Source organism: Pseudophryne corroboree, chromosome 8 (assembly GCF_028390025.1).
Source record: "Pseudophryne corroboree isolate aPseCor3 chromosome 8, aPseCor3.hap2, whole genome shotgun sequence".
In the NCBI taxonomy this organism is placed as follows: Eukaryota; Metazoa; Chordata; class Amphibia; order Anura; family Myobatrachidae; genus Pseudophryne; species Pseudophryne corroboree.
Window position 1 is genome coordinate 57,502,147 of NC_086451.1, and position 13,190 is coordinate 57,515,336.

Sequence of the window (13,190 nt, forward strand, 5' to 3'; positions counted from 1 at the left end):
GGCGGGGCAGGTTCAGGAGTGTTTGCTGGTGCTCCAGTCTTCGGCACGCGGTGGCTGAATGCCGAAAGTGGCCCGCAATTCTTCGGGCCACCGACAGCATCTCTTGCACGCCCCTGTCGTTTTTTACAAAATTCTGCACCACCAAATTCAATGTATGTGCAAAACATGGGAAGTGCTGGAATTTGCCCACATGTAATGCACGCACAATATTGGTGGCGTTGTCCGATGTCACAAATCCCCAGGAGAGTCCAATCGGGGTAAGCCATTCTGCGATGATGTTCCTCAGTTTCCGTAAGAGGTTGTCAGCTGTGTGCCTCTTATGGAAAGCGGTGATATGAAGCGTAGCCTGCCTAGGAACGAGTTGGCGTTTGCGAGATGCTGCTACTGGTGCCGCCGCTGCTGTTCTTGTTGCGGGAGGCAATACATCTACCCAGTGGGCTGTCACAGTCATATAGTCCTGAGTCTGCCCTGCTCCACTTGTCCACATGTCCGTGGTTAAGTGGACATTGGGTACAACTGCATTTTTTAGGACACTGGTGAGTCTTTTCTGACGTCTGTGTACATTCTCGGTATCGCCTGCCTAGAAAAGTGGAACCTAGATGGTATTTGGTACCGGGGACACACTACCTCAAGAAATTCTCTAAGTCCCTGTGAACTAACACCGGATACCGGACACACGTCTAACACCAACACAGCTGCCAAGGCCTGAGTTATCCGCTTTGCAACAGGATGACTGCTGTGATATTTCATCTTCCTTGCAAAGGACTGTTGGACAGTCAATTGCTTACTGGAAGTAGTACAAGTGGTCTTCCGACTTTCCCTCTGGGATGATGATCGACTCCCAGCAGCAACAACAGCAGCGCCAGCAGCAGTAGGCGTTACACTCAAGGATCCATCGGAGGAATCCCAGTCAGAAGAGGACTCATCAGACTTGCCAGTGACATGGCCTGCAGGACTATTGGAGGAGGAGGAAACTGACACTGAGGGAGTTGGTGGTGTGGTTTGCGGGAGCTTGGGTACAAGAGGAAGGGATTTAGTTGTCAGTGGACTGCTTCTGCTGTCACCCAAAGTTTTTGAACTTGTCAATGACTTCTGATGAATGCGTTCCAGGTGACGTATAAGGGAGGATGTTCCTAGGTGGTTAACGTCCTTACCCCTACTTATTACAGCTTGACAAAGGCAACACATGGCTTGACACCTGTTGTCCGCATTTCTGTTAAAATAATTCCACCCCGAAGAGGTGATTTTTTTTTGTAATTTGACCAGGCATGTCAATGGCCATATTCATCCCACGGACAACAGGTGTCTCCCCGGGTGCCTGACTTAAACAAACCACCTCACCATCAGAATCCTCCTGGTCAATTTCCTCCTCAGCGCCAGCAACACCCATATCCTCATCCTGGTGTACTTCAACAGTGACATCTTCAATTTGACTATCAGGAACTGGACTGTGGGTGCTCCTTCCAGCACTTGCAGGGGGCGTGCAAATGGTGGAAGGAGCCACCTCTTCCCGTCTAGTGTTGGGAAGGTCAGGCATCGCAACCAACAAAATTGGACTCTCCTTGGGGATTTGTGATTTAGAAGAACGCACAGTTCTTTGCTGTGCTTTTGCCATCTTAACTCTTTTCAGTTTTCTAGCGAGAGGATGAGTGCTTCCATCCTCATGTGAAGCTGAACCACTAGCCATGAACATAGGCCAGGGCCTCAGCCGTTCCTTGCCACTCTGTGTCGTAAATGGCATATTGGCAAGTTTACGCTTCTCCTCCGACGCTTTTAATTTAGATTTTTGGGTCATTTTACGGAACTTTAGTTTTTTGGATTTTACATGCTCTCTACTATGACATTGGGCATCGGCCTTGGCAGACGACGTTGATGGCATTGAATCGTCTCTGCCATGATTAGTGGCAGCAGCTTCAGCACGAGGTGGAAGTGGATCTTGATCTTTATCTATTTCACCCTCCACATTTTTATTCTCCATTTTTTAATATGTGGAATTATATGCCAGTATTATTATTATATCAATAGTAATGGCCTACTGTACTGTACAACTATATACTGTTGGTCACCAAAATGCTGCACTGTACTACTATATATACTGCTCACAAAAATGCAGCACAGATATGGAATGGATACTTGCAGTGACACAGAGCTGCAAGATACAGCAATGGCCTACTGTACTGTACAACTATATACTGTTGGTCACCAAAATACTGCACTGTACTACTATATATACTGCTCACAAAAATGCAGCACAGATATGGAATGGATACTTGCAGTGACACAGAGCTGCAAGATACAGCAATGGCCTACTGTACTGTACAACTATATACTGTTGGTCACCAAAATACTGCACTGTACTACTATGTATACTTCTCACAAAAATGCAGCACAGATATGGAATGGATACTTGCAGTGACACAGAGCTGCAAGATACAGCAATGGCCTACTGTACTGTACAACTATATACTGTTGGTCACCAAAATGCAGCACACTGAGCACAGATATTTGCAGCACACTGAGTACAGATATGGAGCGTTTTCAGGCAGGGAACGTAGATATTTGCAGCACACTGAGCACAGATATTTGCAGCACACTGAGCACAGATATTTGCAGCACACTGAGCATAGATATTTGCAGCACACGGAGCACAGATATTTGCAGCACACTGAGCACAGATATTTGCAGCACACTGAGCACAGATATTTGCAGCACACTGAGCACAGATATGGAGCTTTTCAGGGAGAGAACGTAGCCACGTCCTCTCTGTTCAATCTCCAATGCACGAGTGAAAATGGTGGCGACGCGTGGCTCTTTATATAGAATACGAATCTCGCGAGAATCCGACAGCGGGATGATGACGTTCGGCCGCGTTCGGGTTAACCGAACAAGGCAGGAAGATCCGAGGCTGCTTCGGATCCGTGTAAAATAGGTGAAGTTCGGGGGGGTTCGGATCTCGGAGAACCGAACCTGCTCATCTCTAGCTATGATATGTTAAATAAAATGACACAAGGGAATAGGGGAGTTGGCATTCTTTGTAAAAAAATAATAATAATAAAAAATAATAATAATTTGATAGGCTTTAATTTCACATGTATATGTACATAAATATATTAATCAGTTATATATCTCAGAATACAGTATATACATTGATTGAAGTGACTGTTTGCTATGGTGACATCCATCTGTACACAACTTGTTTTCTGGAACTGTCCTTTGCATCTCTGGGTGTTAGGAAGTTGCAGCCCCACTGCCCCATCTGTATCGGCACTTGAACTCCAATCACAGTACAGTTCTCAGGTATCAATCTGGAGAAACAGAATGTTGTAGTAAATGTTACAGTAATGATACCGCTTCATTTAATTAACAGGTTCACTAAACTGTAAAACATGTAAATCATGCTAAACCTATGTAACACACTGACAATGGGGTGCAGTCAGAAACCTTTTTATTTTTCTCAGGAAAACCAATTGGAAACTAGCGCTTCCGTATGATTTTCATAACTTTTAGTATTGACCTCATTTAGCAAAAGCCTTACTGTCGGAGACATTGCGGGTATTTCTTGGCTTACAGAAGAATTGTCAGAACGCACCAATATATTGCTCAATGGGTACTTCCCTTTGACCTCTTGAATGGGATAATTTGGATCAGGTGCGTGGCTCATAAGACACGACTTACTGATGTGACCTCGTGCAGAAGCGTTTTAAGCTTCTAAAGTGCTTGTTCGCGTACATTGATTGGCGTATACACAGTGGACATTTGAAAAGGAGGAAGTGTCTCTCAGCGGCACTGGAGATATCCCATTTCCTCCTCACATGAAGAGAGCTTTTTTGGGAAGTTCTTATTCTTTCCCAGCTGCAGTTAGCGCTGCAGAGAGCGATGCAGGGCCTAGGTAAATTTGGGCTAATAACAGGAGGAAAAATGCAAAAAAATATTTGTAGTTGTGTGACAAGCACTGGGGTGCCTTGAGTTCCTCAGCTAGGGGCAAATCCGCGGGGAAGGGGAGAAGTGCAATCAGTGTGATCACCCCCACACCTGCAAAGGCAAAGACTTATGCTGCAGCCTAACCCATAGCAGCTGGGCTGCGGAGAGAAGATGCTGTCAGGTAACAGGAGGGGCGGCAGCGGACCCCTTCAACAAGCCTAGGCCCGGGTCATTTGTATCCGCTCCCCTTCCCTCTCAGCGGCTCTGGCTGCAGCACTTACCTGGCACATATCAAAGACCCCTTTTTATTTCTATACAACGTAGGCTGTGACTTCTCTAACTAATAACTAAGTAAATGTAATGTCAGGAAACAAATCTTGGTAGAGATATGGTCCAGAATGAGGGGTTGACAGTGGTGGACTAGTCATCTGGAACTTCAGGCAAATGCCAAAGGGCCAATGGCCTGATGGACCTGTCTGGCCTGAAAGCCTGGCTGAGAAGCACTGCTCTGCCGCACGGCACTCGGAGAGACGGGGTTTGGCTGAGCAGCTCCGCCTTCCAGGCATACAGAGAGGTGGGGGTTCTGCAAGGCCTGGCCAGGCCTCTATGACTCATGGCACTCCCCCCGTGAGACGTGACCATACCCCCATGAGGTGAGGACACACACCCTAGCCGTGCGCATGCAGCCTGAGGCGATCAAGCACAGTAGAATGCCAGTCGGTCCCTGGGGATTGATGTGATAATGCAATGATAATACTCTTCTAAAGGGTCAACTTAAGTCAGATGACACACCAACCACTCGCCATTACTTACTGTACTATCAGTTAGAGTTCCACCTGGAAATTACATACAGATTGCGGTGCCATTAGTACCTGTCTCATGGTTCTAGTTTCTCTTGGCAAGATATAGTCCACGGTTGGAATTTGATGGGACAGCTGCTATCCTTGGAGGTGCTTGGTCCCAGAGCTGTTCTTTCCTACATTCACTGGTGCGTGTGGCAGAGATCACAGGTTGTCCAGATTGTTGCCTGAAAATGGTTTTATAGACGTGAGCAAAGCATAGTACATATGGAGTGATTGAGAGGTGGATGTAGGGAGATTTGTTTCCCTCTGCACATGTGTGCAAGACGCACTGCGCAAGCGCCCCCAGTGGTTACCGCCGGCTACACAGATCAAAATTGTATGGAGATCCATGCAGTTTTGATGAGCATGTCCGGATGGTGACTGGGAAGGGTGGCAAATGGTGGCAGATATTTTGCGGGCATGTTTATATACGTGACACCAGTAGTCATGCCAATCGGAAACTCTGCTCCTGCCATAGGCAGGTGCAATGTCCAATGGCCTGCTGCTGATTTGCAGATATTGTGGGGAATTCAAATGTTTGAAAAGTCAGTTGGGTGTCTGTCTATTAGATAGGGGAAAAAAAGACACCCAACTGATTTTTCCAACAATTGAATCTCCCCCAGAAGGTCTTTGGAAGCATATGGACGGCTTCACTCTGCAGCCGGCGAGACGCCCCATACTGTACTAAAATGCTAACGCAGCAGGAGGCATCTGCAGGAAAAATACACCTCCTGCCAGCAGCAGATACGATTTCTGCGTCTTCGCAAAGGATCACCATCACCACCGTCAGTCATGATGGCTACCCTTGGCCATCTGGGTAAGTCGAAAATGACTCATATTAGCCTTGAGAACCCCAGGGCTGGGTCCAGGAAGTCTGCTTCTGACGATGCAGTTTCTGGTCTCGGATCGCCTACAAAGGAGGGACCACCACACCCGCATCCCATTTTGTGGGACAGTCCCGTTCTCCACACCCCAAACACTGCAGTCAGTCATGCTGTGGCTAAGAGTGGACTGCAGGCGATCATGCACCCACATGCAGTTACCCCACCATTATTATGTTATGCATATTATTTTAAGCTGCAGCATTTGTGAAGCTGTACCTGTATATATAATACCCACGTTAGGTCGCCCATGAAAAGCTTACTACACATGACCAATTGGTGCATGCAGAGTTTAATATTCATGGTGCTTATGCAATAGAGTCAGAGTTTGCATGGTTTTGCCTTGTAAATGAGTTCCACTTTAACAAAACATCCGAGATCGGTCAACATCCTACATTAAGGGCAAACTCTGACCCTATTACATATGGCCCCATTTCTGGGGCTATACAAGTAACCTGTTCGTAAATTGGTATACCAAACCTTGGAACATGTATTTCTCATTGTGTTTACTAGTTCTTAGTATTTAGTTTACTAGTATATTGGACTCTACATATGCCAGGTCACCTCTGCCTAGGGATGGCGAAATTGTAAGTAGCCATCGATGGCAGCCTACTCTGCAATGGATGACCATTGATGGTTTCACCAACCAATGGTCATCCCTTTTATTTGACTGACTGGCCCTTGGGCCAATCAGAATCTGGGGTGGGGTTTTATGGGTATTAGGAGCGGAGCTATGCTCTGTGTCCCGGCACCTTGGGGATAAAATAGAAAATTCTAATTTGCTTTGCCATTGATGTAGGGAAACCATCTGGTTCTTCCCCATCAATGGCAAAAGTATGCTACATCAACCATCAATGATTATGAATCATCAATGGTCTTCCCTACCTCTGCCTCTGCCCCTGCTTTGCCAATCCTGTCTTCCACTCTGTTAAGCCCAACCCCCTCTGCTGTTCTGACCAACCATTGCTCAGTCTAGCATACACCCCCCACCCCCACTATAGATGTCACAGCAGAAGAAATTACACGAGGACAGTAACCTAAATAGTTCCCTTTGTGGTCATAGGTCCCTGTTTTTATAAAACAGTCAGGACCCACTGCGCGCTTGTGGATAACATAGGCCTATTGTTATTTCTGCTGCAAATTCCAGCATGTTAGCCTGTAGATTTAAAGTACAGATGTGGGTGGACCCCTATGTTTTAGTTTTGGTTCTAAGTTCATCTCTGTGTTTTGTTTTTTTGTTTTGGTTTTGCAAAACCACTCTCAAGTGTTCTGGTTTTATTTAAAAAAATCGATAATCATTTATTAAAAATCGATAAAAACAGCTGAAATCATGTAATTTTTGCAATCCAGAACCTGAAATTCGAATTTAAAATCTGTATTAAAAAGCGCGGGAAGATTCGGACAGGGCCTCTGTTCGGATTGGATCTCTTCGGGGGATCCGGAGCGGGTTTTGGTTCAGTTTGGCTCAACAAAATTCATGTGGATTCGGATCTCCGGAAAACCAAATCGCACATCTCTAATACCCCTTTTACACCGCCAGCTAGTAACACGGGTTACTAGCTGGTGTAAAAGGGTCGAGTTGGAATAGTTCGGGTCGAGTGACCCGGTATTCCAACTTGGGAAGTTTGCGGGGTTGAACAAGTGTTCAACCCGGCAAACTGTGCAGTGTAAACGGTAGCCGGGTCGGTGCGACCCGGCTTCCCGTTTACACTCTATGTGCGGGTGGCGCTTGGAGATCATGTGATCTCCAAGCGCCGCCCCCGTCGCGTCACCGGCAACGTCACCAACCTGGCAATATGCCGGGCTGGTGACTCCGGTCTGAAAGGGGCTGACGCGGATTGCTGCCAGGTAGCACCCGTGTCAGGCTCCTGGCTGTGACCCGCAATTTCAGGTGTAAAAGCGGTATAATTTAAAGTTGCTTTAATTTAAAATGCAAAACCAGGTTAGTCTTGACCTTTAGATTATTGGCACTTTTAAATCTACGGGATAAATTACCAGAATCGCATGAGTTCTCGCTGGTTCCTTCTTCCTGGAACTAAGCGCATGCGCAGTAGACTCTGGAGTGAGAGGAGGGGGGGGGGGGGGGGGGCGCATGGAGACCACAGATGGGCCCCTTACTTTATTCAAATGCCCCCGGTTGCATTTATATTTGGTATCAAGTAAATACACATACAGGTATTGGTTGAGGAAAGTGTAACAATTTCTATGACAAACCAGTCATATTCAGCAAATTACCTGGATTCCTGTCCGGTAGCGGATGGTACACTGACCAGGTAGTCCTTAGCCCGCTTCTTCTTCAGTAATGACTGCATCATTCTCATAGAGAACAATGGGGCCTTCAGTGTGGAGAAACATTTCTATTAGTTTTCAATACATTAATATTCAATAATAACAACCAAACAATACTATAGCCAGAGATGAGCATATTCAAATAGTAACTAGTGATTGTATGAAATAGCAAGTCGACACCAAAGATTCAAAATATAAAATATAAAAAATATATATCTCTTAATTATTTTTTTCATTAGGAAACATTTTTTTCCTCTGCCCACATTGGTGGTCATTCCGAGTTGTTCGCTCGTTAAATTTTTTCGCATCGCAGCGATTTTCCGCTTAGTGCGCATGCGCAATGTTTGCACTGCGACTGCGCCAAGTAAATTTGCTATGCAGTTAGGTATTTTACTCACGGCTTTTTCTTCGTTCAGGCGATCGGAGTGTGATTGACAGGAAGTGGGTGTTTCTGGGCGGAAACAGGCCGTTTTATGGGCGTGTGGGAAAAAACGCTACCGTTTCTGGGAAAAACGCGGGAGTGGCTGGAGAAACGGAGGAGTGTCTGGCCGAACGCTGGGTGTGTTTGTGGCGTCAAACCAGGAACGACAAGCACTGAACTGATCGCAGATGCCGAGTAAGTCTGGAGCTACTCAGAAACTGCTAAGAGGTGTGTAATCGCAATTTTGAGAATCTTTCGTTCGCAATTATAAGAAGCTAAGATTCACTCCCAGTAGGCGGCGGCTTAGCGTGTGCAAAGCTGCTAAAAGCAGCTTGCGAGCGAACAACTCGGAATGAGGGCCATTGTTTCTTTTTTTACTGATACCCTTTTTCCACCAAAGTCCCGGGTCTGACCCAGGATTTTGAACATGGTTGCAAACCGGGTCAGACCCAGGACTTAGCCCGTTCCCACTGCGGCACTGATCCGGGGTATTCCCGGGTTGGCGGTGTTCACACTGCAACAGGTGCAGTCATCTTGTCGGGACCCCAAGGCATGGCCTTGTCCCTGTCAGGCCACACCCACCTCATTGATGATGCTGTACCTCACGCTGGGGGCGTGTCCAGCACCCTGGCAGCTGATGGGCTGCCCCCTGCCTCCTCATGTGCACGTCATCCATTAACCTTTACTGGCACCACTGCTCAGTCTGCATAGCAGGCACAGCAGCAGCGCGGACAGCCTGTCTTCCAACCTACCAACCTACCAACCTCCCACAGGACACTGCAGTTGGGAGGTATAGGCTCTCCTCCCGGGTCGAGTGACCTGGGTTACCCATTTACACTGAGCCTTACCCGGGTTCACGTACAATAACACAGGATTTTCAGGTCTGTAGATAATGGGTATAACTTAAGTCTGGTGACTGTAACAGAATAATAGATTGATCTCAGTTGCACAGAAATTGCAAATATGATGTTTCTGTAATGTATGGGAACTTTTTGCATATGTATTTGTGAATATTCCATTTCATCCTTTATCTTCTCTGACTCCCTCCCCAGTTACCCGCCAAGTGTCTCACTGTATTCTGTATGCAGAACCGTAGAGAGTCCCCCGGGCTCCAGTAAAGTCAGGGGGCATGGCCTAATCACAGAGGTATGGCCATGCACTCTAAAAACGCAGGGGGAAAACACTACCTGTGCGCTGCGGTGCGGCGTCGACCTAACCGGGGGAGGGGGAACACAATGAGCCAAAGAAAGATCCAAGGGCGGTGTGTGGTGTTGTGTGTGTGGGGGGGGGGGGGGGAAGGGGGGGCATCAGTTCAATCACTACCTCCCCCTGCAGGCAGAGGAGACTACTGCACTCAGGACCCAATGAAGAGAGAGGCTGCGGCTGGCTGATAGGTAAGAGAGGGGAGGGGGGAGCGCAGACCCGGGCCCCTCCAAAAAGCCTGGACCCGGGTAGTTAGTATTTTCCCCCTCTCGGCACCACTAACTGTATGCACTTAAGGGTCGGGATGTACTAACGGGAAAATGCGGTAAAAACCCTGCTTTTCGGGGTTCTACCGCATTTTCCATATGTACAAAACCCCGCAGGGCTCAGATGTGGAGGGTAATGCCAGCTACATAATAAAAGCCTATGGGCTTCTTTCCGCATCAGTGCGGTCAGAGGGATCTGATCGAATCCCTCCCAGCACCCCCCGCAAGTGCCGCATCACTGCACATGTGCAGAAGGACTCCCAAAGTCCAGGGACCGGCGGCCATTGCTAAGGGCAGATCTTATCGGAAGAGCTTCCCTTTGTGATACTAATCATATATGTTAGTACATACTGTAAGCGATTAGTATCGGCTCGATGTTGGCGGGATGTTCCGCAATAGGTTAGTACATCCCGCCCAAAGTCTGATTTGCAATGATCCATACTAACAATTATACACACAGCCTGGCTGTTCGGGAGTGTTTAACCGATCAGCCGGGGATCGAAGACGTGTGTACCTAGCTTTAGAAAATTGGACACATATCGTCCTTGGCTATGTAATGGACCTGTACTCCTGGCCTCACTTGAATTGTTCCCTAAACAGTAGCGGATCTTGCTACGGGCAAGCAGGACTTTTGCTCGGGGTGCCACCTTCCGGAGGGCGCAGGCACCATCCGGAGGGCGCCGCACCATGGCAAGATCCGCTACTGTGAAGGGAACTAGACGCTATGCGTCTAGTTTCCCTTCGTGGAGGGACCTTTGCTGTGCGGTGCGCGATGACGTCATCGCGCACTGCACAGCATTGTGGGACTGACACAGACGCTAGGGGTCATATTTGACCTCTAGTGTCTGTCTATGCTGCGCTGTGGGAGAGACGTCATGACGTCTCTCCCATAGATCCGAGGAGAGGAGCGGCGCTGGCGGAGGTCTGCAGCGGTCGGGAATCAGGAGCGGGGATTGTAAGTATTGTTATTTTTTGTGTGTGTGTAAGCGGCGCTACTCTACAGGGGGCACAAATGGGGGCACAACTCTACAGGGGGCGTAACTGACCACACCCCCTGTATGAAGCCACACCCCTATTTTCCGCCGGGGCGCCAAAAGGGCTAGAACCGGCCCTGTCCCTAAACTTACCCTGAAATTCTACCTGAAAAGCAGCATCTTAATTCAATTAGGAATTCATTGAATTCCTCCATGCAGATAGGGGTATAATAACACAAGTGACTTGGACACAGCAGCGGATCACAGGAGCCTGCGGCTTTAGCATAATTTCGTACAGCAAAGGCATAGCAGCTATGCTATAGCGGCCACCTCTGAATCAGCCTCTAGAATCTACAGTAATTTAAGTTTTCTCATACAGTAAAATAGAGCTTGCAGTAACACGGGTCTATTCATGAAGCAGTGAAAACTGTGGAGAAGTGAGCAAGTGGATAAGAACCAATCAGCATTAAAGTAACATTTATAATTTGCATACTATAAAATTATACAGAGCAGCTGATTGGTTGCCAGGGCAACTTCTCCACTGGCTCACTTCTCCACACGTTTCACTGTTTCATGAATAGACTAGAGATGAGCGCCTGAAATTTTTCGGGTTTTGTGTTTTGGTTTTGGGTTCGGTTCCGCGGCCGTGTTTTGGGTTCGAACGCGTTTTGGCAAAACCTCACCGAATTTTTTTTGTCGGATTCGGGTGTGTTTTGGATTCGGGTGTTTTTTTCAAAAAACACTAAAAAACAGCTTAAATCATAGAATTTGGGGGTCATTTTGATCCCAAAGTATTATTAACCTCAAAAACCATAATTTACACTCATTTTCAGTCTATTCTGAATACCTCACACCTCACAATATTATTTTTAGTCCTAAAATTTGCACCGAGGTCGCTGTGTGAGTAAGATAAGCGACCCTAGTGGCCGACACAAACACCGGGCCCATCTAGGAGTGGCACTGCAGTGTCACGCAGGATGTCCCTTCCAAAAAACCCTCCCCAAACAGCACATGACGCAAAGAAAAAAAGAGGCGCAATGAGGTAGCTGTGTGAGTAAGATTAGCGACCCTAGTGGCCGATACAAACACCGGGCCCATCTAGGAGTGGCACTGCAGTGTCACGCAGGATGGCCCTTCCAAAAAACCCTCCCCAAACAGCACATGACGCAAAGAAAAAAAGAGGCGCAATGAGGTAGCTGTGTGAGTAAGATTTGCGACCCTAGTGGCCGACACAAACACCGGGCCCATCTAGGAGTGGCACTGCAGTGTCACGCTAGATGTCCCTTCCAAAAAAACCCTCCCCAAACAGCACATGACGCAAAGAAAAAAAGAGGCGCAATGAGGTAGCTGTGTGAGTAAGATTAGCGACCCTAGTGGCCGACACAAACACCGGGCCCATCTAGGAGTGGCACTGCAGTGTCACGCAGGATGTCCCTTCCAAAAAACCCTCCCCAAACAGCACATGACGCAAAGAAAAAAAGAGGCGCAATGAGGTAGCTGACTGTGTGAGTAAGATTAGCGACCCTAGTGGCCGACACAAACACCGGGCCCATTTAGGAGTGGCACTGCAGTGTGACGCAGGATGTCCCTTCCAAAAAACCCTCCCCAATCAGCACATGATGCAAAGAAAAAGGTTAGGTGGTATACAATTATGGACGGACTGCCTGCCGAGTGCAGACACAGAGGTAGCCACAGCCGTGAACTACCGTACTGTACTGTGTCTGCTGCTAATATAGACTGGTTGATAAAGAGATGTCGTAGTAGTATGTATGTATAAAGAAGAAAAAAAAACCACGGTTAGGTGGTATACAATTATGGACGGACTGCCTGCCGAGTGCAGACACAGAGGTAGCCACAGCCGTGAACTACCGTACTGTGTCTGCTGCGACTGGATGATAAATGATATAAAAAATATATATATATATCACTACTGCAGCCGGACAGGTATATATTATATATTATATAATGACGGACCTGCTGGACACTGTCTGTCAGCAGAATGAGTTTTATTTTTATAGAATAAAAAAAAAAAAACACACAAGTGAAGTCACACGACGAGTGTTTAACTTTTTCAGGCAATCACAATATAAGTATACTACTAACTATACTGGTGGTCAGTGTGGTCAGGTCACTGGTCAGTCACACTGGCAGTGGCACTCCTGCAGCAAAAGTGTGCACTGTTTAATTTTAATATAATATTATGTACTCCTGGCTCCTGCTATAACCTATAACTGGCACTGCAGTGCTCCCCAGTCTCCCCCACAATTATAAGCTGTGTGAGCTGAGCAGTCAGACAGATATATAATATATATAGATGATGCAGCACACTGGGCTGAGCCTGAGCAGTGCACACAGATATGGTATGTGACTGAGTCACTGTGTGTATCGCTTTT

At 47.2% G+C, this 13,190-nt stretch overlaps 1 protein-coding gene across 3 annotated transcripts in view; it reads right to left on the bottom strand.

Annotated features, from left to right (window-relative positions):
* Window positions 1-3,062: 3,062 nt before the first annotated feature.
* The window catches only part of LOC134948455 (uncharacterized), a 33,309-nt gene continuing 23,181 nt past the window's right edge, over window positions 3,063-13,190 (bottom strand). For 2 of the 3 annotated variants that reach the window (XM_063936436.1, XM_063936437.1), the window contains exons 9-11: window positions 7,880-7,980; window positions 4,794-4,948; window positions 3,219-3,305 (exon numbers count right to left, since the gene is read on the bottom strand). In XM_063936436.1, coding sequence (XP_063792506.1) covers window positions 4,807-4,948; window positions 7,880-7,980 — 243 coding nt within the window. In that variant the 3' untranslated portion in view covers window positions 3,219-3,305; window positions 4,794-4,806. Of the gene's footprint in view, window positions 3,306-4,793; window positions 4,949-7,879; window positions 7,981-13,190 lie in introns of all 3 variants that reach the window. The other variant, XM_063936438.1, reaches the window with a different exon arrangement.